The following is a 25,017-nucleotide window of genomic DNA, read 5'->3' on the forward strand; positions in this document are numbered from 1 at the left end:
ACCGCGGGTTTTTTGGGGGTGCAGAGCTCAAACCCGCCCGTGTTGGGGGTCCCACACAAGTGCCCAGCGCTGGGGTGGGGTGCGGGGGGGTGTCCGTGGTGCCCAACAGCGAGCAGTGCCCGAAGCTGAGTGTCCCGGGATGGAAGGGGGAGGAGGAATGCTGCTCCAGAAGAGGAATGAGGCGATGGATGGCTGCGGGCACGTGGAATGCAGTGCACAAACCTTTCTGCAGCGCAGCGAGGGGCTCGCACATGGCAGCTGCTCATCGTCACAGGGGTTTGGCTGCTCATCATCAGGAGGGTTTAGCTGCTCATCGTTAGGGGTTTTAGACTCCCCGCTCTGCAGAGTAGGAGAGTCTTTACTGTGCAGGTGTCCAGAGGATCAGTGGAGGGTTTTATACATACAAGCAGTTTGCTGGCATGAATCCACTGGCAGATAATTTAAATTGAACCAAAATGTGGTTTTCTGGTCGAGTTTTTCAGTGTTTTTGCTTTCAGGTGTGACTGCGTACGTTGCATGTACAAAATATCCTTGTGTGCTGCCAGGAGGCACCGGGGCAGCCAGGAGAGCAACACCATCAGTCCCCAGATACCTGAGCTTGGCTTTCAACTGCCTAACTTACAGCAATAATCAGTGATATCCAGGGAAAGTATTTCCCTATATGTCATTCGTGAAACTCATTCCCAAAGCTGAGCAGCACAGGATATTGCACAAAGTTCCAGAGAGAGCAGGAGGATGAATAATGGTGGAGTCATCCTTTCCTGGCAGAGGTGCTTCTGGAGTGTGAGGAGGGGGAGCAGCCTGAGCAGAACGTCTGGAGAAGGCTCTGCAGTGCCCCAGGGGAGCAGCTGTGCTGGGAAATCAGCATTTTGGCCAAGCCAGGGAGGAGAAAAAGAGTTTATGCCACGACAATTCAGCATTACACGAGTTCATTGTTATGTACAAGAGCACGTAGAGGAGAAACGTAACAAAGTGGGGAATGTGAGAGTGGCAAGATTAAAACTGTTGCTGAGCTAGATGAAAAACCAGCACATTTTGTGCTGCGGGAAGCAGTAGGTTGGATGTTGGCTTGGACCTCTGAAAACGACTCGGCACAGAAAGTTTCTTATCCGGCCACGTTCGTGACCTGCAGCTCCTCAGGTTCAGCTTCTCTTGCCAAAATCTTGCCCACACCCCATGCCTGCACGGACACAGCAGCTCACACCTGGCAGCTGAGGGGAGAGCAAAGAGTAGGGATGTAAATCCAGCACTTGGGTTCCATCTGTCAAGACAAACACTCCCGAGTATCACCAGGAGAACAAAAACCAGCGCTTGTTGGCCAGCTCAACACAGGCCAGGTTGTGCTTTGGTTTTAACTCTTCTCCAGGCCATTAAACAGCTACGCATGGAATGGGCTGCCTTAACTGCATGAATTTCTGTATTTCTGGATGGAATTTTTAGATGGAAATTAGTATTTAAGCCATGCAAGGAATGGCTTTTACACAGTTATTCCAGTGTGAGGCAGAATCTGCACGTGTCCTGACTGTGTTTCCTTGTGAATGAACAGCCCACCAGTCAGGCATCCCTGTCAGCTTCTTAAACCTTGGCTGCTCCCAAAACCTCTCCCTGAATGCAGCAGGTTTGGGCTTCCCGGGCTTCAGGAGCAGCAGCCTCAGCAGGGCTGCGGTGACAGCAGGTGGTGACAGCGGTGGTGACAGCCGCCTTCCCTCCCTGCTGCCTCCCCTTGTTCCCTTGGGAGCCCCCTCATCCCTCAGGATCCCCCTCCTCCCTTCAGGCTCCCCCTCATCCCCTCAGGATCCCCCTCATTCCTCAGGATCCCCTCATCCCTCAGGATCCCCCTCACTCCTCAGGATCTCCATCATTCCCTCAGGATCCCCCTCATCTCCTCAGGATTCCCCTCATCCCCTCAGGATCCCCCTCATTCCTCAGGATCTCCATCATTCCCTCAGGATTCCCCTCATTTCTCAGGATCCCCCTCATCCCTTCAGGCTCCCCCTCCTCCTTTCAGGATCCCCCTCATCCCCTCAGGATTTCCTCAGGAACCCTCCTCATCCCTTCAGGATCCCCCTCATTCCTTCAGGATCCCCCTCATCCCTCAGGCTCCCCTCCTCCCCTCAGGCTCCCCCTCCTCCCCTCATCCCCGTTTCCCGCCTCCCGCTCTGCTCCCTCCCCGTTGCCGGGCACCGCCCCCTCAGCGCGCGCCCCGCTCCCATTGGCTCCCAGCGCCGCCGCTCCTCCCCTCCTCCCCTCCCATTGGCCCCTCCCTCTGGGCGCGCTGGCCCCGCCCTCTCCGTTTCCCTCCGCGGCCGCCGTCGCTGGGCCCGTACGTGGCAGCGGGGGCGGTGTTGGCCAATGGGCGGCGGCCCCGTGCGCCGGAAGGGGCGCGGCGCGGGCCGGAAGCGCCGCCGGGAGCCGCCGTGCCGGGCTCCGCCATGTCGGCGCTGCGGGCGGTGCTGGCGCTGCTGGCCGCGCTCGCCGCCCCGGCACAGCCCTACTTCGTGAGCATCGACGCGCACGCCGAGGAGTGCTTCCTGGAGCGCGTGCCGTCCGGCACCAAGATGGGGCTCATCTTCGAGGTGGCCGAGGGCGGCTTCCTGGACATCGACGTGGAGGTGCGGCGGCGGCGGCGGCGGCGGCGCGGGCAGAGTCGCCGACCTTGGGTGGCGCGGCGGGGCCGGACCCTCCGCGGGGCTCGGGGTGGTTCGGGGCGGTCCCCGCGGGGTCTCCGGGCGGCGGGAGGGACCGGGGGCCTCTGCTGGGGGTCGCTCCTGCGGTGGCTGCCCGAGCCTGGGCCTGACCTCCTGCCCTGTCCGCCCCTCCCTCGGGGTTTTCTGCCTCCATGGAATAAATTATGGGGCGGGAAGAGGAGCGCGGCCGCTCTTCGCCTGTTCCCGGAGCGCTTCCCCTGGAACCCAGAGGGGTTTGCTGTCTCTGGTCAGGGGCTGCCGTCGGGAAGTTGTGGGTGAGCCCTTCTCGCCGAGGAGGGGTCACATCAGTGGGAGATCCCCAGTGAGAGTTGCTGCTGTTGTCGCGGTGAAGAGCAGAGTTGTTTGGTTGGAGCAAATTAAACGCGAGGGGGATAAAAAGCGGGGGGGTTGTTGCCGAGAGTCCTGTAAGAGTTTAAATTACACGTGGCTGTGGCCCAGGAGCTGGGAAATTGTGAGATCCCGTTCACGTGGCAGCAGTGGAAGCTCAGCAGCAGCTTGGCCTGGTGGGATGGAAATTCAGATTACAGTGACCCCTGGGAGCTCCGAGCTCGGGCCCTCAGTCCGTGTGAGGTGGTCACTGCAGCAGTGCCCAGCTGAGTGTCTGAAGTCATATTGACTCTTGGAAAATGGCTCTTTCCCCTCTTTGTTCCCTTTGCGCACCAGAGATAAGGTTTCCTCTACTCTTGTTTGACTTACAGCCCCAGACTGTGTTTTCCTTGTTCTTGGGTGCTCCTTATCTCCACCGGGGAGGCCGGGGAGGGAGAGGCTTTTGTGTGCCTTTCTTTACCAAGAAGTTTGGGAGATTTTCCAAGAGGCTTCTGTGCGGAAAAACCGCCCCCCTGAGCTGTGGGAGCTGAGCAGAGGCAGCCCAGGCAGATCCCAGCTGGTGTTGGTGACTTGGGTTGTGGTTGCTGGGATGGTGCATTTTAAAACCCTCTGTGTTGGAACCCAAGTGTGTGATCCTTTGTTTCTCCCCCCTTTTCCAGATCACAGGGCCCGATAATAAAGGGATTTACAAAGGGGATCGAGAGTCCAGTGGAAAATACACGTTTGCTGCCCACATGGATGGAACCTACAAGTTCTGCTTCAGCAACAGGATGTCCACCATGACCCCCAAGATAGTGATGTTCACTATCGACATCGGGGAGGCCCCCAAGGGCCAGGACATGGAGACAGAAGGTGAGGAACGTTCCTGCAAGGGAATCAGGGAGCTCTTCCCTCCCTGCATGACCTGTGAACTCGATAGGGCTCCCGGGATTCCCGTTCCTTCAGCTGTATCAGCTGTCCTGGCACAGCTCGGGTGGATGTTTTTGCACCTTGTTCCGTACAATTTAAAGCAAAATCACCACAGAATCCTTTGGCCATCTGCAGAAACTAATGCTTCCCTCCTTTAGTCCCTCAGCAGTGTCACTCTGATTTCTAGTTGGCTCAGCAGTATTTTTAGACCTCCACGGGCCTTAGTTGAGCCCTGATAAATGTGCTAATATCAGATTTCCCCCCTAGCTGTGTAAATGACTGTTTTATCTGCAGCCCTTTGTCCTGTACCCGTGTTCATCTCTCACACTTCTCTCTAGGTGGTGGAGATACCTGGGATGGTATGTGGACTGCTTTTTGAAAGCTCCTTGGCATCTTGTCTCTGGCACATGTTCATTCACTAACAGCTAACTTGGCTTTTCCTCCGTAACATTTGTTTGGAGCATGAGAATGTCTTGTTAATAAACTACCCAAAAGGTCTGATTCTGAGCAATGCTGAGCACCCCCAGCTCCCAGGGGACAGGTTGTGTTCAGGTGGTTCTTCCTGGCTGACAGAAGGTTTAATCAGGAGTTTGAGGTGAAATTCAAACCGAACACCGAACGTCCAAGGGCGTTGGATGTTCCAGGCAGTGGTTGCTTTCTGTTGCTAAAGGGGATGTTGAGTAATCCAGGGGTTTGGAAGCAATGAGCTGCTTGTAGGGTGTGAATTATTACTGATGTATCAAGGGAAAAACTCAAACTTGTCGTTTGCTGTAAAACAAATAAGTGAAAGTATTGCCTAACGAGTCATAAAGTTTATTTAGAAATCACCGACTGTAGCTGGAAAGGCAACAAATTCTTGTTTTCTATTTTAGCAAGTAAATAACTGTGGGGCATTGACTGCTTGATGCCACTTGAAAAGTGACACATTCCTTACTTTTTTTTAAAGGCTCACTTCAGTCTGTTTTTGAGTCTGCATGTATCTGTTGTAAGCAATATTAGTGCAGCTTTACATTTTTAAGGCAGTTTTCTTCAGTGAATTTTTTTTTTGAGTGTGTTTAAACAATCCCTGCAACTTCAGTTTCTTCTCTTACTAATAAACTGCACTTACTGCAATGACCACTTGGCCATGAAAATAAGGGATTTATGATATCAGCAGAGGGACTGTGGTTTGCACAACTATTTAGTTTTTAATAGTAAATTGTGTGAGTGTTATTCTCTCGTGCTCTTTTTTTTTTTTTTTGGCTGTGTATTTTGAAGGGCTTCATTTTCAGATTGGGATCTGAAACCCCTAATTTACAAATAAAACTGTACTAAGGTAGTTTGCAAGTCAAGTGTGTCCCTTCAGAGGAAAATGTGTTGGGTCTTGTGGGTTTTTTTAAGAGCTTATTGCTCAGGGGTGTGTTGAACTTGGTGCTAGAAAACCTTGCAAATCACCTGCCTAATTTATTCACTTGTAGGTGGACAATTCTTTGAGCTTGGATGGATTCAAAAGATCCAGTCAGATCCCTAAATCTCAGATCTCAGAGCCTTCCATTTGCTGAGCTGTCTCCAGCTGGTTTTCTGTTGCTGGTTTGGTGTTTTCCTCCTCTCCTGCTTTCAGACCACACCAGAACCTGGAGCCTTTTGCCCCCTCAGTGTTTGTGCCTCAGCTAAACCCGAAGATCACGGGATGAGATTTGTCGCTCCAGGAAGTGATCTCGTTTGCCAGCATCATGATCTTGAGCTGAATTCTCAGTCATTCTATTTTTGCAAGCTTTAACAACCGGGAAAAGCTGTCATTTTTGCCTTGAGATAATTTGCTTGGAACATTTTGGATGAGATTGGCAAAATAGCTGTTAGTGTGTGGTGTTGATCTCGTTGTGTCCTTCCACTCTATTTTCCTGGGCAAGTACGTGCATATTGGAAATGCTGACTGTAATTTGTGTGTCTCCTGCCTCCTAAGTTGGATGTGGAGAAATGTTTTGCCCCCCTTGTTTAATGTCCTAGAGACACGTGGAGGGAAAGTGGTGCTGTGGAAAACTAAACTTGGCTGTAGGAATAGAAAGTTTCACAGGCTGGGTTTGGCAGAACGTCTGCAGCGGGAAGTGAAGTTTGACTGTTCATAAGTGTTAACAAATGGCTTTTTTGAGTCATTAACACTTGCTGATGCTTCTGCAATTATCCTGCAGCTCACCAGAACAAGCTAGAAGAGATGATTAATGAGTTAGCAGTGGCCATGACAGCTGTGAAGCACGAACAGGAGTACATGGAAGTCCGTGAAAGAATACATAGAGCAAGTAAGTGTCTGACTTGAGTGCCTTCTCCCCTCCCAAATGAAACTTGTAAGTTGAGATTTAAAATATGAGCCCATGAAAACTACTTCCAAATTACTTCAAAGATAATAGTTCAGAATAAATCCTGAAGGACCTGCCCGTAGAATAAAGGAGTGTTGGTGAGTTTTGCAGTCATCTTTAAATTGGAGGGGCTTTATGCAAAATAATGTTTGCTTAATTGGTGTAAATTCTGTAGTTGTTTGGATGGTGTATTCCTGGGGATACCTGTGATGATATTAATTCTTAATCTGTTTACAAGGGCTGGTAGAGACAGGATAAGGAGATGGTTTTAAACTGAAAGACAGTAGTTTTAGACAGGATATTAGGAAGAAATTCTTCCCTGGAAGTGTCCAAGGCCAGGTTGGACAGGGCTTGGAGCAGCCTGGGCTAGTGGGAGGTGTCCCTGCCCATGGCAGGGGGTGGAATAGGATCAGCTTTAAGGCCTTTCCAACCCAAACCATTCTGGGACTCTGTGATTTGGTTCCCAGGGATAAATTTTGGTTGAACTGTTACTTCACCCCTGGAAGTGGATGTGGATTAATAGTTGAGCCAAAGTCTTTTAAATGTTTCAGTGGAAGAGAGCAGAGCTGCTGTCACTGTCCTGGTGGACTCTGCCATCACAACCCCACCTGCTGAAACACAGCTTTAAAGTGAGGCTCAGAGCTCCAGGTGCTGCCTTGGGGCAACACCAGTGAGAATAAAGGGCAGATATTTTTAATGTGGAAATACTACATTTTATTAAAGCACTGGACCCTCAACTGTGTGAACTTATCTCCAGTTTTATGATGTTTGTCACTAATGACCTGATTTAAGAAAAGGCTGAATTTTAGAACTAAAAATGGTGAATCTTCAGAGATTAGACGTTCCCTGCTTGACTTTGCCACTATAAAAAAGCAAGTGGCTCCTGTGTGGCAGCTCAGAGAGGCCAGACAGAAGCTTGCAAGGTGGACAGAACAGAGAAGGGTGTTTCACTTCCCACGAGAGAGCGTTTCAAGTTTCAATGCTTTGTAACTCACTACTTCTTTTTCTTTTTTCTTTTCCCCCCCAACAGTCAATGACAACACAAACAGCAGAGTGGTTCTGTGGTCGTTCTTCGAGGCCCTTGTACTAGTTGCCATGACACTGGGACAGATCTACTACCTGAAGAGGTTTTTTGAAGTCCGAAGGGTGGTCTAAGAGTCCTCCCGTGGTCCCGGGTTTCAGTTCACTCTCTACCAAACATCCTGGTCACAAAAAAAACCCAACAAAACAAACAAACAAAAAATCACTTAGTTTTCTGAACCCTCTTTACTGAACTGTAAAACTTCTTTGCTTATGTTCCTTCCCAGCTGAAAAACGAGTTGTTTTTATATTATCTCCTGTAGCAAAAGCTGTGCTGAAATCTTGTCACTTTATTGGCATCTTTTTCCCACTGAGATCTGCCCAGTCTGTGTGCTAAGCAAGGTCCAGGCAAGCTGCAAACGCTGTAACTCACTGTAGTAACAAGCAATGTCGGTGTCTTCTCTAACTTCTCTTTCCCTCTCTCCATAAGTATTTGCAGTTCTGTCCAGGGAAACGGTACAAAGCCCTAAAGGTGACTGTTTGCATTGTTTTACATCTTCAACCCTGCAGTAGGTGTTACAAAATCGAAATAATCCAAATAATCCCTTCCCCACTCACAGCAACTGCCAGGGAAAAGGTTTAAATTCGTACCTAGTTGCTATTTCAAAGATAGTCATCAGCAACTAATCACATCAACTTCTTCCCAAAGCTCTTTAAAATGAAGTAGTTGCTGCAAAAGTGCTTTTTTTTTTTCTCTGCTCGTCACCAAATGTTCCTCGGACGGTTTTTGAGTCTCCTGCAGGTTTTATTTGGAAGCCAATTGCGTGCAGTGTCTTGGCAAACACTGGTGAACCCTTTGGCTTTTGCAGGTCCAAAGCTCAGACTGTTTGCCCGGTGCCCAGGGCATTTCTAGCGTTCAGGAAATCGGGAGGATTCCTGAGGCCAAAAAGGTTCTGGATTCGGGGGGGGATTTTCCACGCTATGCAGCCCTTGTATTTTAAGTGCAGTGGCAAACTCTGCCATGGTCTGATCAGAATTAGCATAATGCTAAATACTGGTGTGTTTTCTTTTTCAGGCACATGTAGATTTGTTTTTTGTATAAAGTTCCTTTCTTCGGTATCTGATGATTGGTTTAAAAAAAAAAAAGAAAAAACAAAATTAAAGCAGCGTCTGACGTGGGTGCTGAGCCAGGATTATGTTGTGACTGATGTATATTAGTTGTAATCATTTTTGGGGGTGGGGTGGGGTCTTTTCCAGGGGGGAGCCTCTACAAGTAACACACAACAGTTTTGTACAATTAATTTAAAATTTGTTACAGGTTTTCATGTTCCAGGTAAAGTTTTTTCAACCTTGGGCAAACACTTGCAGCAGTTCTTGAGAGAGGTGGCTCTTACACCTTTATTGCAACTGTTGTGTGCCAATATTTTTGTGTAAAACACTGAAAATTGAATTCTAAGATGTACATTTAAAAACTGCTCGTGAATCTAAATATGACCCAGGTTCGATAAATAAACAAATTCTTTAAAAAAAAAAAAAAAAGGGCAACTTTGTGTTGTTTTCCTTTGGTGCTTTAAGAAAGTCCAGCTTAACATATAAAGGGGTTTTATGAAGTATTTGTTTAGTAATGAACATAAATTAAAACATGAGAAGTTCCAGCTCAGCCTGAGGATGAACTTCTCTCCATGGAGTCTGGCAGGGCGCTGGAGCTGCCCAGGGAGGGCGTGGATTGTCCCTGTCTGGAGACATTCCAAACCCACCTGCAATTCCTGTCTCACCTGCTCCTGCCTTGGCTGGGGGGCTGGACTGGACGATCTCCAGAGGTCCCAACCCTAAGTGGTTCTGTGCTATTTTAGGATGTCAGGAATTTATCCAAACCCCATCCCGTTTTCTGGGCAGGTGGAAGAGACTCCAGGTAATTCTGAACCTACATCTTTGCTCCCCATCCCTGAGCAACCAGCAGGCACAGCGCTGCTGTATGACCCGCTGAAATACACACTACGATAAGCCATTTGCCTCAAAAATAGAGTGGTTTTTTGTTGATTTCGTTTTTTTTGCCAAACCCAAACTTTGGCGTTTTCTGCGGAGTTTCTGAGGCGAAGCCGCTCGTGAGGGGAGGTGGGGGGGGGCGGAACCGAAGTGCCCCGGAACGGAGGTGTCGCCGCGCGTGTTTCCGTGGGGGGAGCGGCGGGGCGGTGACACCGCGGCCAAGATGGAGGCAGTGACTGAGGGCGGCTGGGAGGCCCTGCCGGTGCCGCTGAGCCCGGGCGTGCTGCGGGCGCTGCGGGAGCTCCGCTTCCACCAGATGACCCCGGTGCAGGTGAGGGGCCGCTCCCGTCCGGCCCCGGCCCCGAGCTGTGGGCGCTGCGGGCGCTCTGCCCTCACCGAGTGACCGCGGTGCAGGTGAGGGGCCGCGCCCGCCGGCCCCGGGGAGGGAGGCCGGGCTGAGGGGAGAGGGGCTCAGATCCGCGTCCACAGCGCTCCCTGGACCCTGTAGAAGTCGCATCCTTGGCTTTCGCACCGGCTCTGCTCGGGTGGTGGTCGCAGACGGCTCTGATGCCTCCTGGGGGGATTTCTCCTCTGTGAGATTCCCCCCCCATCCCCGATTCACCCGCTCATGAGACGCTTCTCTTTTTCCAGTCCGCGACCATCCCGCTCTTCATGAGTAACAAAGATGTTGCTGCGGAGGCGGTGAGTGCTTGTCCTCGGCTGTGCTCTTGGCTCAGAGATCGGAGATCTCGGGGATCTGACGCTGTTTCCCTCCTCGCAGGTGACAGGCAGTGGGAAAACCTTGGCGTTTGTGATTCCCATCCTGGAAATTCTGCTCAGACGGGAGGAAAAGTTAAAGAAAATGCAGGTGGGGTCAGGTAATTCAGTTGTGAGTATATTTTTTATGATGTGTCAGTAAGATTAGAGGACTTTGGGAAGAGTATCCATAAGGAAGTGGTGTGTACATGGTGACTGTGCTCAGCTCTTTGGTGTAACAGTAAACTTGAAAATATGTATTGGGGTACTTTCACTGCACTTTGATACAACTTCTCCTTTAATGTGATCAAAACAGGGTTCTGAGCTGTTGGAAAAATGTCCTAAAATATAGAATCCACTGAGGCTTTGAATGCTTTTCAGCATCCATTAACTCTGAACACATTTTAGTGAGCAGAGAACTTCACTGTTGTTTGCTGTTAAATGTCATTATTAGGTACTGCTCTTTGAGCAGAGATGTTTTGCACATTGATAAAATGCTTCTTTCACAGATATTTTCTGTAATTTTATACACTTTAATTGTATTTCTGTGGAAATAATAAAAAACAATCTTGCTGTTTTGTCTAGGATCAAAATCATGGCTCGTATTCACTTAGCTTTAACATGAGAATTTTGCCCAAATCTTTCTTCCAGTCTGTTATTTTCCATAAATTCCTGTTTTCCACGGGCAGGTTGGAGCCATAATTATCACACCAACGAGGGAACTGGCCATTCAGATCCATGAGGTGCTGTCACATTTCACAAAACACTTTCCCATGTTCAGGTGAGTGAACTTCAGCCTTTCCATGACCATAATTCCTTCTCTGTGCTTCTCTCATTCGTGAACCAGCGAAACTTAAGGACCCAAATCTTTGTGTTTTATTGTTTCAGTCAGATTCTTTTCATTGGTGGCAGGAACCCAATGGAAGATGTTGAAAGGTTTAAGGAACACGGGTGAGTGGATTGGCAGGGATTTCTCTCGGTGCCTCAGAGCTCTGGTTTTCTCCCTGACAGGGATTTCAGGCCAGGACTTTGGTCCTGTTGCTGCTCAAATGTGATGGTGCTGCAAAAGTCTGTTGGGGGTGGCTGGGAAGTTGTGGAGTCTTTGAGTGAGGAGACAGTGGGAAAGCATCTTATGTGACATCAGCACCGTTTACCTGCTGTTTGGGTGAAGACCAGACCTGAAAACTGTCATCCCTGAATATTTCAGTTCTCCCTGAAAACGTTTGGTGCTGATACTGATGATGAAGTTTGGAAGGAATCATATTTGCCTCTGGCTTTTGCGTGGAGGCACCAACTATTCCCGATGATATCCTGAGCTTTTATTGCCACGAGCGATGTGCTCTCCGCTGGGAGTTTTTCTCCCACCCCAGAGTGTCTGGAAGGCACTGCAGTATGGATGCAGATAGAATTGACAAAGTGAACGTGTTTTATTGACGGCTGCAGGGCAGGTGTGTGCTGGGATACCAACATTAGCAGGTCTCCCAGATCCCCCACCTTGTCTCTCCCCTGAACAGCGGGAACATCATCGTGGCCACCCCGGGGCGCCTGGAGGATTTGTTCAGGAGAAAAGGGGACGGACTGGATCTCGCAAGTTGTGTGAAGGCTCTTGATGTGTTGGTGTTGGATGAAGCAGACAGGCTCCTGGATATGGGCTTTGAAGCCAGGTATTGAAAGAATAATTCTGATAATCCTCGAGTTTTTAATGGGTTCAAATGATTGATGTGAATGAGTGTGGCCTGCAACGATTCGTTCTGTTTTGTTTTTATCTCTCTTTGCTCCATAAAGCAGTTCCTGAGTGGGAAGAGAATCAGAAAAAGTGGATCCTTGATTAATACAGAGTGTAAAATTTCTTTTGTTCTGATGTATATGAACACTTCTCTATTTAAGATGTTTATTAACACGTCATTATTCACACATCAGAACGGCTTAGAACACTTTAACAAATAAACTTTGATCTCCCTTTTCTCTGTGGTTTAATTATTTCAGCAGGAGTTTGGCACGTGATGATAAAACCTTGTAAATTCCTGTAAACCCTTCCTTCGGTGATTAAACCCCTTTCTGAGGGGGAGCCTTGGGACAATTACGTTTTCCATGTGCTTGCTTGCAGTTTGAATGCCATCCTGGACTTTCTGCCCAAGCAGAGAAGGACAGGCCTGTTCTCAGCTACTCAGACTCAGGAGGTGGAGAACCTGGTGAGAGCAGGGCTCCGGAATCCCGTCCGGATCGCGGTGAAGGAGAAGGGAGTGGCAGCAACCAACACCCAGAAAACTCCCACCCGCCTGCAGAACTATTACATGGTGCGAACCTGGGCTTTGGGAGAGCTTCTTGTTCCCCCTCCTTTTTTTCCTGCTTCTGTCAATAAGTTTTTAAGCCTTAGGATGGTGTTAAGAGAGGAATCACAAGTCTGTTTTCTGACTTTTCTGTTTTTTTCTCTTGCATTGTTTAGATCTGCAGAGCAGACGAAAAATTTAATCAGTTGGTGCATTTTCTTCGGCAGCACAGACAGGAAAAGCACCTGGTCTTTTTTAGGTAATTCTGTTGGTGTTTCATTGTGAAAACAGTTTTATTAATAGTGTTTTATTAAATTCCAAAACTGCCCTGTGTTGCCAAGGATACAACTTTTTCAAAGTGAATAATTTTGAGAGCTGTCTTGTAGAATATGGTGCCTAAAAAGAGATGAATCATTTCAGCACGTGAGGATTGTGTTGAATGTTATTAAGCAAAACAGAAATTTTATATGCAATTTTAAAGTGAGACACTATAGCTGATCATATGTAACTTATAAAAAATTATGTACATATTTTATATAAAAATAGTCAATAGTGTATATTTTTTAAACATTTCACACCTTGACTGTCTAAACCAGATTGAAAATGCAACATAATCGTTTGACTTCATGCCTGTCTTTATCACCCCAGCACGTGTGCCTGTGTGGAATATTATGGGAAGGCTTTGGAATCCTTGATTAAACAGGTGAAAATAATGAGCATTCACGGGAAGATGAAGCACAAGCGTAACAAGATCTTTACGGAGTTCCGGAAGCTCCCAGGGTAAGACCTTGGGAATGGGCTGAACCAGCCAAAAGCCAGAGCACTGAGGGGCATTTTGGTGACTTTGTCTGACTGTTCTCCTGCTGCTTGAGCAGGGAAGAACAGCTGAGGAGGAGGAGGATGCTACAGGCTGGATCTGGGTGTATTTATAATATCACGGAGTGGGAACCAGAGCAAAACCCCAGGATATTCTTTTTGTAGTGCATGAACAAGAATGTGGCAGCACAAGGCTGGAGTTTAACTGCAGGAAAGTGTTCTTTGGCAGCTCTGCAGGATGTTAAGAGGCTCTTGCCTCGTGAGCTGTCATTATTTACTGTGTGGGACCTGAGCTTTGGCATTTTATATTATGAGAAAAATGATTACCAGCAGATTGGAAGGACAGCTGTTTAAAAGACCAGTTTTGCTCTGGTAAAATCGTCACTCTCTTTAAGTTTTTTAGTGAAACATTTGTACATTCAGCTGTGGTGGATGCAATGCTGATTTAGAATTTGAATATGTAACAGGAAATTGATTTTTCTTAGAAGTGTAATATAAATCACAATAATTTTCATAACGCTATATGAACTTTTAGTTGGTGGAAGCTGCAGTTACCTGATATTTTGTCTCTTTAAAACCCCCAAATGTTTCTAATGTTCTGCCCCCCCCCCCCCATCCAGTGAAGATGCAGAACACAGAGCTGGGGGGGCTGGCTCTCTTTAAATGACAGTTTAACGACAATACACCTTTTCTCCCTGCCAGGGGCATTTTGGTTTGCACAGATGTGATGGCCCGTGGCATCGACATCCCAGAGGTGCACTGGGTTTTGCAGTACGACCCACCCAGCAGCGCCAGGTACAATTCCATGTCCTTAGAACCTCTCCTGTCCGTGCGATCGTGTTCTTGTGCTGCTCGGATGTAAAGTGGGAACCAGAACTGTGGAAATTCCATTAAATCACTGCCCCAGTGATTGCACATCCCCAGGCCCTCTTTGCTGCCCGTGTGACGTTTCAGATCAGGCTGACTGTGCTGTGGTTGGGTTGTTGCAGCGCCTTCGTGCATCGCTGCGGTCGCACCGCGCGCATCGGCCACGGCGGCAGCGCGCTCGTGTTCCTGCTTCCCATGGAGGAGTCCTACGTTAACTTCCTCTCCATCAACCAAAAGGTTGGTGAGATTTTATCCCACCCTAAAGCAGGAGAGAGCAAGGGGACAGGCTGATGGGAGCCTACTGAGTTTGGAAGAGGAACCTGTGGGGCAATGAGTAAGGAAAAGCTTTTTGTCCCTAAGGTTGTAAATGGTGCATTTGCAGAAGGGCAGTGCTGGTTTACAGTCCTGCCCCAGCCCTGCCACCAGCAGCTGACACACTGCATCCTCTGTGCTGTTCATTTCTGACTCTTTTCCCCATGCCTGCTCCTGCATTTGTGTAATTGTATAAATTCTCCAGGGACCTGCTAATGAGATCAGAGTTTGAGAAGGCACAAGATGATGTTGCCTCTCCAGGGCTGCAGTGTGGGAGCTCCTGCTGGGTCAGGACAGCTGCTGTGTGGGGCTGATGGTCACCTGGTGTGCTGGAATGACCAAGGGGAAAGGGGCTCAAAGTTCCCTGAGGATGAACTGGGCAGAAAGTGTGTGTTTGAGGTTTCACCGTGCATTTTACACCATCCAGCTGAACTTTCCCTTCGCTTTTGTTGTTTATTTTCTGCTTCTCAGTGTCCCATGCAGGAAATGAAACCACAGCCCAACGTGCTGGATCTTCTTCCCAAACTGAAGTCCATGGCCCTGGCTGACAGGGCAGTGTTTGAGAAAGGGATGAAAGCCTTTGTGTCTTATGTGCAGGCTTATGCCAAACACGAGTGCAATCTGATCTTCCGAATGAAAGGTAATTCCCAGCAGGGCCAGAGTCCTCTCCTGTTCTTTTCAGAGGACAGGATTTGGTTGGGGAAAAAAAACCCCCGTGGTATTATTGTCCCCAAGCTTCAACTGCTGGTTCTCACTCTCAGATTCACTTTCTACAACATCAGATTTTGACAAAACTCCTGGTTTTTTTCAAGCAGCTTGTTTCAAGAGAAAACATTTCATTATGGAGTTCGACCTAACCGATAGAAATATAAATAAAAGTGACTTAGTATTGTTGGTGGTGTTAAGTATAGAATACAAACAATACACTAAAATAATTTGGGGCTTTCTTTTTTTTCTTTCTCATTTAAATTAACTTTTTATCCAGCAGGAAACTGACTTTATAATCTTTGTTTCAACAGATCTGGATTTTGCCAGTCTTGCCAGAGGTTTTGCATTGTTAAAAATGCCAAAGATGCCTGAACTAAGAGGAAAATGCTTTCCAGACTTTACTCCAGTCACTGTGAACACAGACTCCATTTCCTTTAAGGACAAAAACAGAGAAAAGCAAAGACAAAAGAAATTAGAACAACAAAGAAAAGAGAGAGAAGAAAATGAAGGGAAAAAGAAATTCATAAAGAACAAAGCCTGGTCAAAGCAGAAAGCCAAGAGGGAGAGGAAAAAGAAAGTAACAGCTAAAAGGAAGCGTGAAGAGGTAACTGTGTTATTGTGTTAAAATGCAAGTGATTATAGTTTCAAATGGCAGTGGGATTTTAGTGTGGTGGAACTGATGGCTGTAAAGTAACTTTTTAGGACCTTGACAAGCAAATCTTAACAAAAAAAATTACAGAGAAGCTTTTTAAAGCCAAACACTGAACCAATTTCTCAGCATTTATGCTGGTTATGAGTGCTGCCAGCAGAGCTAGCAGGGATTTTTATTTCTCTGGAGTCCTGCAGGAGGGCCTGATGGTGGGCAGGGCTTGATTTTTCCTTGCTTTTGTTAATTTTCAACAAGAGTAGCTGAGAGTTACAGAGTTTCCTGGGTTGGAACTGAGTATTATTTCCTGCTTAGATACTCCTGGCAAAATCCAGGTTGTAATCTTCTGGTGTTCAGCTGTACAGAATGAAAACTGTCTGGTGTAGTGTTCAGTTTGTTGTTTTGAACTGTCAACAGGGCTCTGATATCGAAGATGAGGATATGGAAGAGCTGCTGAATGACACAAGACTCTTGAAAAGACTAAAAAAGGGGAAGATCAGTGAAGAAGAGTTTGAGAAGAAAGTAACAGGCAGCCAGAGCAGGCTCAAAGCAGAAACTGGTGCTGACACAGAGTCTGAAGGCTGACACTTATTCTTTTACATTAAAATACTGCTTATTTCAATAAATCTGGATTTGTATAAAAAATGATGCAGAGAACAGAACTGATCCAGTTCCTTCATGGAGAGACCTGGCATCCAGAAAGACACACAAACCAGCCTGCAGTTGTTGTTGAGAGCCAAGCTAAAAGCACCACTCTGGTGTGGCAGGAGCTGCAGTTTCCATCAGCAGCCTTGTGCATGGTTTAATTTTGGCTTTTTTTCACATGCATCCCACAGGTCAGTAACAGCACACCTCAGAACGGGTCTGAATACACCATAAGGTACTTTAATTTACAGTATCAAAATACTCCACCCATCTTTAAAATAATTTACTTTAGGTCTGTAGAAGCTGTAGGAGCTTCTGGAGTTTTTTGAAGAGTGCTCCATAATGACATTAATCCTTATGATGTCGTTTCCTTGCCACGTTCCTGTAACTTGTACCATCTTCCAAGTCCTACAGCCCTGCTGGTCACTGAAGATGACACATCCCGTGCAGGGAGTCCTGTGTGTTACAGGTAGAGCTTGATGAGTTCATCACTGACAGCGGAGGGAGTTAACACACCCAGGTCTGTGACCAGCAGCGTGATGAGTGATGGGGATGTGTAGTCGATCCAGGGATGCTCCTCTGTGAGATTCTGCCCTGTTTTCAGAGTGTCTGCTTTGTACTGGAAGGAAACAGAGACCACCAGTTAATCACACAACTGACTGCAGGTCAAATCCTCCTTGGGGCAGGAGCAGTACCACAGCCTTGGGCAGATGTTTGTGGTAATACCTGAGGGAAGTCAAGTGCAGAGACTGGTGCCACCTTGGTCTCAGCTGCTTTATCTTGTGTAAAAAGTACAATTTGTAGTCCTAAAGTGTACTGGTTTAGTTGTTTCTAACCCTCAGCTGCTCCTGCACCCCGAAGGAACTGCTTTAGGAACTAAATATTAGTATTAAGACAAATAATGGCTGTTTGGCACATGAGTGTACAGTGGAGCCATTCCATATGTGCCACAGCACAGAGATCCAGATGAATGTGCTAAGAGGAAGATTTTTCACGGACACACAAGTGTGAACTTTAGCTGGGTAAGGTGGAAAGAGAATTCTCTTACCTTAAACCTGTCAGGGACATCCTGCTGATTTAGAGGGAAAAGTCTCACAAACTTGAAACTTTCTGCTACCACATAAAATGGCTTGTTCTGGGCTTTGGCACACACAGCAATTTGATTAGTGCCAATCTGTGGAGACAGAAAACAACATTGCAGACTCAGTGCTTGCATGCACTATTGCCCAGTTTCCAACAATAAAGAGACATTTACTGGAAAACATCCAAATAGAAGAGACTTTTCAAAAAGCCTTAAACTCTTCAAAGGAGCCAAACTTTAGAAGTGCAGAATTTAGAGAAGGATGGAAGAAACTCAGGATTACCTTGTTGATAATGCCTCCACTTTCAACCACACCTTCAGCACCAACCAACACCAGGTCCACTTTCTCCATAATGTAGCTGTTCAGAGAGGGGAAAAGAACAGAAATGAGTAACTCAAGCAGGCTTTCACTTTCCTGCACCAGTTCCCCCTCTTGTAAGTCTGTTGGAGGAACTGTCTTGGGCATTTTGAACTTCTCGAGGTTCAGATTTACTACAGTTCTTTCTTCTTCCATGTTTTGGACTTGGAGTAAGCAGTGGTAGTTTAGCAAATATCTTAAACCCCCAAAATGGGATCACTTATGCAAATGAGGGGGAAAGTAGCTCTTTGTGTAGAACCTCAGTTCTTTTCACAGATCTCTCTGAGTTCTACACTTGGTTCTGACTCCTCCTTTCATTCTAACATGGAAAACCAAATACAGACACATTCTCCTAATTGTGCACCTGAAGGTGTAACTTGTTTAGCCTGTTTGATGACTACGACAAACTAATTAATAACCTCTGGAGTTTGAAAAAGCTTTTAGAAAACTTATATGTAACACTGTTAAAATACAGCTGTGATGAAAAATATTAAGATTTATGATCAGATTTACCCAACTGCAGCATCCAGAATCACAGTCACGGGAATGTTCAGCTTCCTCAGGGCTTTTGCCATTTTTTGCCTGTTAAAAAAGACATGTTTGAACCTTAAAAAATCTTTTCTTTAAGGACAGTGATAGGAAAATATTGTCTGAAAGACTGAAACCCATGACTGTCCATGCTCTTTGTAGAACAGAAAATAAGTTATTGCATAGAAATGGAAGGAATTGTTAGTGTGGTGTTGTGAGTTGTTAGTGATGTGTATTATCCAGTGTGCAGGTTTTACTCCTTCACTTATGCAACAAAATATGCTCTGAAGTAATTATTTTATTTGGCATCTTCCAATGACATTGTTACCTATACATTTCACTATGCTATGATCAGGGTAATCTGATTATTTTGCCCTACTTTTGAAGGAGACAATTAGAAATCAGTTGTCTCTCAAGGGTAAAGCAGGTTGCCTGGCACTAACCGAAAGTTTATAAACGTTTGAGGAAAACCTGGATAACAGTAATTAGAATATTTGGTATGGGAAGTTAATTACCAATATTGTTTAGGTTTTTTTTTTTTTCACTTGTCCAAAATAATGTGGTATTAGTGACAGCTGCCATTTAAAATGCTGCAGCCAAGCCTAGCAGCTTTGCTAGGCCTGATGGTGGCTGTAACTCACCCTGTTAACCAAGATAAAAACCAAATTAACGAGTACTTGCCCTGCTTGGTCTGGCTGTGACTCAGTAACATAAACACTGAATCGCTTCTTTGCCTCCACAGCCGCTTCCAGCACCCTGAGGACCACCCTGGAGTAGGCGTGGGTCAGGATTCTCTGCCAAAACAAAGGAAATTCAGACATTCCTTTCGCTGAGCTTTGGGAACCCTTTACTTTTGTTAACAGTGCAGAAGTGAGAACGGGGGTGACCCTGCCAGGCCTTACTCACAGCACCATCTCTGATGAACGGGTGGCACAGCTTGGCGATTTTGTTCCTCGAGAGAGACACTTTCCTCAGGAAGATCTCCCCGCGCTCGATCATGATTTCTTTGCACTTGGAGTAGTCCTGGAAGACAGCGGGATGCCCGGTGAGGCGGGAGGGTCCCCCGGCACGGCGGGGCCGGGCGGGGCGGCCCGTACCGAGTACTCCAGGGACGTGAGGCTGATGAAGCGCAGGAACAGCTCCCCGCCGGACGACACGGCCACCGAGGAGTCCACCCGCGACAGCGTGTCGATGGCGTCCCGCAGGCTGTTCCGCAGGCCCTGGATGGTCTCCCCTGGGGACAGGCAGAGGGGCAGGGTCAGGGGCTGGCCCCGGGGACACGCGGGGTACAGCGGGGAGGGGACCCGGGCCCACCTCGGTCCTGCTTGAGGAAGCCCAGCAGGGCGCGGATGGCGGCCACGGCCGAGGCCACATCGGGGTCGTCCCTCAGCTGCGCCCGGAAGGTCTCGATCAAGGCTGGAAGACAACGGGGCGCGTTGGCCCGGCCCGGCACCGCCGGTACCGTCCGTGCCCACCGCCCCCCGAAATCCCCCCGATACCGTCCGTGCCCATCGCCCCCCACTATCCCCCCGGTACTGTCCGTGCCCATCGCCCCCCGAAATCCCCCCGGTACCGTCCGTGCCCATCGCCCCCCGGTATCCCCCCGGTACCGTCCGTGCTCATCGCTCCCCGCTCCGCTCCTCCCGCCGCACCGGGGCGTGGGCAGGGCCGGGGCGCCTCCGGATGACGGAGCGCGGGGCCGGAGCGTCATCTGAGGCCGCCGGGAGCAGCCGGTTCTGCCGACCGGCGAGATGAGCGCGGGTGAGGCGGCGGGTCCGGGGAGACCGCGTTCAGGGTCCGGGGGTACCGCGTTCAGGGTCCGGGGGTGCCGCGTTCAGGGTCCGGGGGTGCCGCGTTCAGGGTCCGGGGGTACCGCGTTCAGGGTCTGAGGGCACCGCATTCAGGGTTCGGGGGTACCGCGGCGGGGGTCGGGAGGTGCCAGGAGCGGGGCTCGGGTGTCCCGTGGAGGAGGCAGAGGCCGGAGCGGGGCTCTCGGTCACGGCTCTGTCACCTGCACTGGGCTCCTCTGCCCCCGGCCCCGAGTGACGCTGCTGTGTTGGTGCCTTTGCAGAGGACGAGCTGAGCCTGCTGGTCATCGTCATCGACACCAACCCCATCTGGTGGGGGAAGAGGGCGCTGGGAGAGGCGGAGGTACGACCCTGGTACTGCCCTGGTACTGCCCGTGGCCATTGCTGAGGGGAACGCTGTCATTTTCTTTAATCGTTAGTAAGTGGGCAAGAGAGAGAGGAGTCTCTGATTTCTGAACTATCCTAACGTTGTCAGCTAAAGCGGGTATAATGGATATCAGAACACTCCTTTTAAACTGCAGTTATTTCACAGGTTTCTTCTGAGTTGCTTCTCTCTAACTGTTATTGTGCTGTATCTACTGTTTCCTTCTTCTGCAGCAGTTCACTCTGTCGAAATGCATCGATGCGGTGATGGTGCTGGGAAATTCCCACTTGTTCATGAATCGCACCAACAAGCTGGCTGTGATAGCAAGTCACACACAGGAAAGGTAGAGCTGCTTCTTAACAGTGTAAAGGTTTCAAATGCACTTTCCTATATCTGTCTTCTGATTTTCTCACTGGATTGAAGTGTATAATTGAAACCAAGTTAATGTGGGTAATATATCATTGTCTTAAAAGAAGAAATTTAATGTCTAAAGGATTAAAAGTATTTGAAATTATAGTTCATATAGTATTGCTATCTGCAGCCAATTCATTTATGACAGTTTTTCTTACGAGGTTAAAGGCAAAACATGAATCCTTGGCTTTTCCTCTGCTTTAGCCGTTTCCTGTACCCTGGGAAGCGCTGGGCTTCTGCAGATCCCTTTGGAGATGGAGGCAGTTCCATGGAATCGAATTGCTCTGGCAGCAAGGATGGAAAATATGAATTATTGACAGCAATAAATGATGCAATTGCAGAAGAGATTAAAGACCTCATGACAAAAAGTAAGGAGAATAAAATTCTAGGCTTAATATGCAGAATTGCAAAATACTTGGATTCTCAAGGAGTTTTAGGAATTTCCTCTATTTTCATAATGTGAATTTTAATGTGTTTAAAGTAGACAAATTTATTATGCTTGACACTTCAGGTTTCTGCTTTTATCCTGTTTGCCAAAGATAAATCTTTGAGTATTTGGTGTGGACAGTTTCAACAACTGTTTTTTATATCTAAAAGTAAGTTTTGTAACTTTTCTTGTGTTGCAGCTGAGATGAAGGGCCAGCAAACAGAAACCCTCTTAGCAGGATCTCTTGCTAAAGCACTTTGTTGTATCCTTTTGATCACGGAATCTGCAAAGCCTCCATGTGTTTTAGGACTGTTTCTTGTAATAGTAATTAAGTTTTACTATTCCTTTTTTAATATTACACACTGAAACGTTTGCTTAATAACTGTGGGTTGTGCTTGTTAGATGTGTGTTGGCCAAGGTGCTGAAGATGTGGTATGGATCCTGGAGTAATTTCCAAGAATGGAATGTAGATTCCTTAACGTCAGCTAATGTAGACATCAACAAGATGAGCAAAGAGGTGAAAGGTAACACCTTCTCCTGTTTGTAATACTTATAGGACAGGTTTTATTCTGATCATTTGAAGTTGCCCAGTTTAAAGAAGGTCTGGGTGACAATCAGGAGTAAAGGACTTGAACAATAGTCCACGTTCTTATGCAGATTTTCTATTGTATGTGAGTAAAACTGGAACAGGAATTTCCTTTGAGGTCGAGAGGAATTGATCCACAGATTAGTCCTGGGACTGGACAACATTTTCATACATATTTTATCTGACCTGTTAGATCTAACATGCAAGAGGTTCAGTATCTACCTGAGATTACAGAATTGGAAGGGCAAACTGTGGTGGTGCAAACAATGTGCTGATGCATTTCTCTTTCTTTTTAATACTTAGCCAATCAAGAAATGAAATCAAGGATTTTGGTAAGAACTTTTGCTGTCAGTTTTTTTTCTTTTAGTCCTCAACTCCAGTGATGTATGTAGGCTGACAAGTCTGAGTTGTTTTATTTAGGTCATAAAAGCTGCAGAAGACAGCACGTTGCAATATATGAACTTCATGAATGTGGTCTTTGCAGCGCAGAAACAGGTGAAGCTGCTTTTCTTTAACTTTACGTTGTCTTTTATTAATGTGCATAAGATGACAAATCGGTTAGTTTCTCTAATGATTACGTTCTGATCAAGTGAAAGAGCTTTCCAGTGGCTGTGGTGGCCCTGCATCTGCAAAAGCAGGTGCATTTCTATGTGGGGTGCATGTGCAGTGGGAAAAAGTCATGTCAGGAACACTGGGGGGGCTGTGTTGGTCCCGGTTAAATTTGATTTTCATCCATTTCCTCTCTTTCCTTGCAGAGTATTTTGGTTGATGCCTGTGTCCTGGACTCAGATTCGGGTCTTCTACAACAGGTACAGAGTTCCTGCTCTTGTTTGCTGTTTGTATTAATTCACAGGTATTTGATGCCAGGTAGTTAAACACGTTCTGCTCTTTTCCTTCCGTTAAGGAAGAAGTGGGTGTGAAAATATGTTCAGTGGATCTGACAGTTGTGTCATGCAGGCCTTGTGCAGTACAAGGACATTTTAAATATCCTATTAATGTCATAAAACACCAACCTGATCACTGTCTCTGCTTTGCAGGCCTGTGACATTACGGGTGGCATATACCTGAAAGTGCCCCACATGCCATCCCTCCTGCAGTATTTGTTGGTAAGTCATTGAGAAAACACCTGAGGTTTTTCCCTGTGTCAGATGTGAAACATCACTGAGGAGGAGATACAGCAGTACCAGTCCAATTCACAGAGTATTTTGCTCCCTCCCTGCAGTGGGTGTTTCTCCCTGACCAAGAGCAGAGGTCACAGCTGGTCCTCCCACCTCCTGTTCACGTTGACTACAGAGCCGCGTGTTTCTGCCATCGGAACCTCATTGAAATCGGCTACGTGTGCTCTGTGTGCTTGTCAAGTGAGTTTGTGAATATTGAAGAGTCTGAGTTCTTACATTCAAATGACCTATTTTAGTGAAAGCCAATTCTTTTCTTTTCCAGTATTCTGCAACTTCAGTCCCATTTGCAGTACCTGCGAGTAAGTGTTTGTTCTTTGTACCTCAGGGCTGGCTGTGGAAATATGGTCAGTGTATCTGACAGTTCCTTTTTTCATGTTTGTTTGTTTTTTTTTTTCAGGACTGCTTTCAAAATATCATTGCCACCTGTCATGAAAGCAAAGAAGAAGAAATTAAAGTTAGCTGCGTAACAACAGTATGTAAATACATCGTTACCTCCTCCAGTAATTCCATGAAATGGAACCTGCTCGAGAAATTGCTGGCACTTCTTATTGGATATGAAAGAGAACTGTATGAAGTGCTATTACTTTTTTGTTAGGGGATAAGTATTTAAATGGAATGTCTTCTATGCAGCCCTTTAAGTAACAAATGACTTTATTACCATGTAACCTGTGCTGTTTTTCATAACTAATTCTGAACTGTAAGAGGAACCAGAAGTTACATCCTGTAAAGAGACACAGCCTGTGAAGTTTGAAGGTATTCTGGCCACTGCAAAGTTTCCCACCTCTCAGTTGTTTTCAAAGAACAAGAAAGCTCTGGTTATTTTTGTTGGTGTAGAGTTCAGAATGACCAGTTCCAGTGTGTGTAGGATCAGAACCATAGCATTATGTTGTTCAGGGACTTCAGCTCCTGGTTAGCAATTTTTGGACTGAAACAGCATCAGTTCCAAAAGAAATGAGCCAACATTTTCAAGGTGGCTTGGGAGCCACTTGAATAAAAAGGTGCTAATTGCCCTACATGTGCACTCACATGTATTCCTGTTCCTTTGACTGTATTGTCCTTGTGGTACTTCTTCCTCAATTTGATATATCTTCATTTGGGAATAAAAAGGCCTCCCTTTGTTTAAAATAACACCAATAAATGCAGAATAACTGCTTAGTCTTTAAGATTGTATTTTGAAACTGGAAAACAAAAAAATGTAGTTTTAATATGACAGCAGGCACGCTTCTTTTTTCAGAATGTGAGTTTACATCTGGCATTTGACAAGGACAACACTAACCAAACAATATCCCCATCTAAAAAGTAACTGTAGTTTGGAGGTTTAGCCTGTTTTAGTTACTGCCATTCTCCTGGAAGGAATACAGAGAGGAATTGTTTCCTACATAGAAAAGATGTAATTTTTTTCTTCCTAATGTCCACACAAGAATTTGTCATGTCTTGATATCAGGTTTTGTCACTGTAACAGCTTTAGTGCCAGTTTTTTCCAGGCTTGCCAGAGTACAAGGCGAGCTTTTTTGATTGCCAAAAGCCATTTTGTGTGAAAGGCTGTATTTATAATTTACTTTGTATAAAACTTTTGTAATAAAAACCGTTTCTTTTGCAAGTGTGGCCAGATATTGCTTTAATGACATATTTAAGGGTGAGCTAAATGGCTTTGTTGGATTTTTATTGTGTGAGTGTAATGGTGTGATGTGACACTGGATGGTGTCAAAACTTTTCACTGTATATACATTTTAACACCACAGGAATTAGTGTGCAGTGGCTGCAAGTTACATCGTTCTCATATTAATTAATATTCTATCTTCTGTTGGTTAATGATTCTCTTGCTTCTCATGCTAGTTAGTGCTATGTTCAGTCTTTCTCTTCCTTAGGGTAGGGGGGTTTTGGGTCCATGTTTGCAGATCTGTCCCTGCCAGAATTACCTTTTACCTGCTTGAAACTGATTCCAGCCCAGTTGCTCATTTGGGTTTATTCAT

At 46.7% G+C, this 25,017-nt stretch overlaps 4 protein-coding genes across 6 annotated transcripts; 3 read left to right on the plus strand and 1 right to left on the minus strand.

Annotated features, from left to right (window-relative positions):
* Positions 1-2,383: 2,383 nt before the first annotated feature.
* Positions 2,384-8,836, plus strand: TMED2 (transmembrane p24 trafficking protein 2). The gene is made up of 4 exons (XM_050318647.1): positions 2,384-2,612; positions 3,695-3,887; positions 6,113-6,220; positions 7,308-8,836. The coding sequence occupies exons 1-4, from the start codon at positions 2,433-2,435 to the stop codon at positions 7,430-7,432; spliced, it is 606 nt and encodes a 201-aa protein (XP_050174604.1). The 5' UTR covers positions 2,384-2,432; the 3' UTR covers positions 7,433-8,836.
* Positions 8,837-9,491: 655 nt separating this feature from the next.
* DDX55 (DEAD-box helicase 55) lies at positions 9,492-16,303 on the plus strand. Of its 2 annotated transcripts, XM_050318513.1 has the most exons (14): positions 9,492-9,614; positions 9,935-9,985; positions 10,065-10,151; positions 10,729-10,820; positions 10,928-10,990; positions 11,554-11,703; positions 12,147-12,336; positions 12,486-12,568; positions 12,958-13,089; positions 13,828-13,920; positions 14,115-14,229; positions 14,776-14,944; positions 15,324-15,616; positions 16,076-16,303. In XM_050318513.1, the coding sequence occupies exons 1-14, from the start codon at positions 9,507-9,509 to the stop codon at positions 16,241-16,243; spliced, it is 1,794 nt and encodes a 597-aa protein (XP_050174470.1). In that variant the 5' UTR covers positions 9,492-9,506; the 3' UTR covers positions 16,244-16,303. The 2 variants fall into 2 exon arrangements, with proteins under 2 accessions (XP_050174470.1, XP_050174471.1); XM_050318514.1 differs by lacking the exon at positions 9,492-9,614 and having other exon boundaries at positions 9,953-9,985; positions 10,065-10,161.
* Positions 16,304-16,521: 218 nt separating this feature from the next.
* On the minus strand, positions 16,522-20,369 carry EIF2B1 (eukaryotic translation initiation factor 2B subunit alpha). Of its 2 annotated transcripts, none has more exons than XM_050318517.1 (9): positions 20,282-20,369; positions 19,585-19,686; positions 19,368-19,504; positions 19,177-19,293; positions 18,952-19,064; positions 18,256-18,324; positions 17,668-17,743; positions 17,352-17,477; positions 16,522-16,922 (listed from the first exon to the last, which is right to left on the minus strand). In XM_050318517.1, the coding sequence occupies exons 1-9, from the start codon at positions 20,364-20,366 to the stop codon at positions 16,767-16,769; spliced, it is 981 nt and encodes a 326-aa protein (XP_050174474.1). In that variant the 5' UTR covers positions 20,367-20,369; the 3' UTR covers positions 16,522-16,766. The 2 variants fall into 2 exon arrangements, with proteins under 2 accessions (XP_050174474.1, XP_050174473.1); XM_050318516.1 differs by lacking the exon at positions 20,282-20,369 and adding an exon at positions 19,881-19,937.
* On the plus strand, positions 19,681-24,644 carry GTF2H3 (general transcription factor IIH subunit 3). Its single transcript, XM_050318515.1, has 13 exons — positions 19,681-20,031; positions 20,342-20,421; positions 20,676-20,785; positions 21,058-21,221; positions 21,480-21,542; positions 21,775-21,804; positions 22,170-22,198; positions 22,287-22,361; positions 22,622-22,675; positions 22,904-22,972; positions 23,089-23,224; positions 23,307-23,343; positions 23,442-24,644. The coding sequence occupies exons 1-13, from the start codon at positions 20,022-20,024 to the stop codon at positions 23,509-23,511; spliced, it is 927 nt and encodes a 308-aa protein (XP_050174472.1). The 5' UTR covers positions 19,681-20,021; the 3' UTR covers positions 23,512-24,644.
* Positions 24,645-25,017: the final 373 nt, after the last annotated feature.

The sequence above is a fragment of the Myiozetetes cayanensis genome, unplaced genomic scaffold, assembly GCF_022539395.1.
Source record: "Myiozetetes cayanensis isolate MyiCay16 unplaced genomic scaffold, myiCay2020 scf21, whole genome shotgun sequence".
Lineage (NCBI taxonomy): Eukaryota > Metazoa > Chordata > Aves > Passeriformes > Tyrannidae > Myiozetetes > Myiozetetes cayanensis.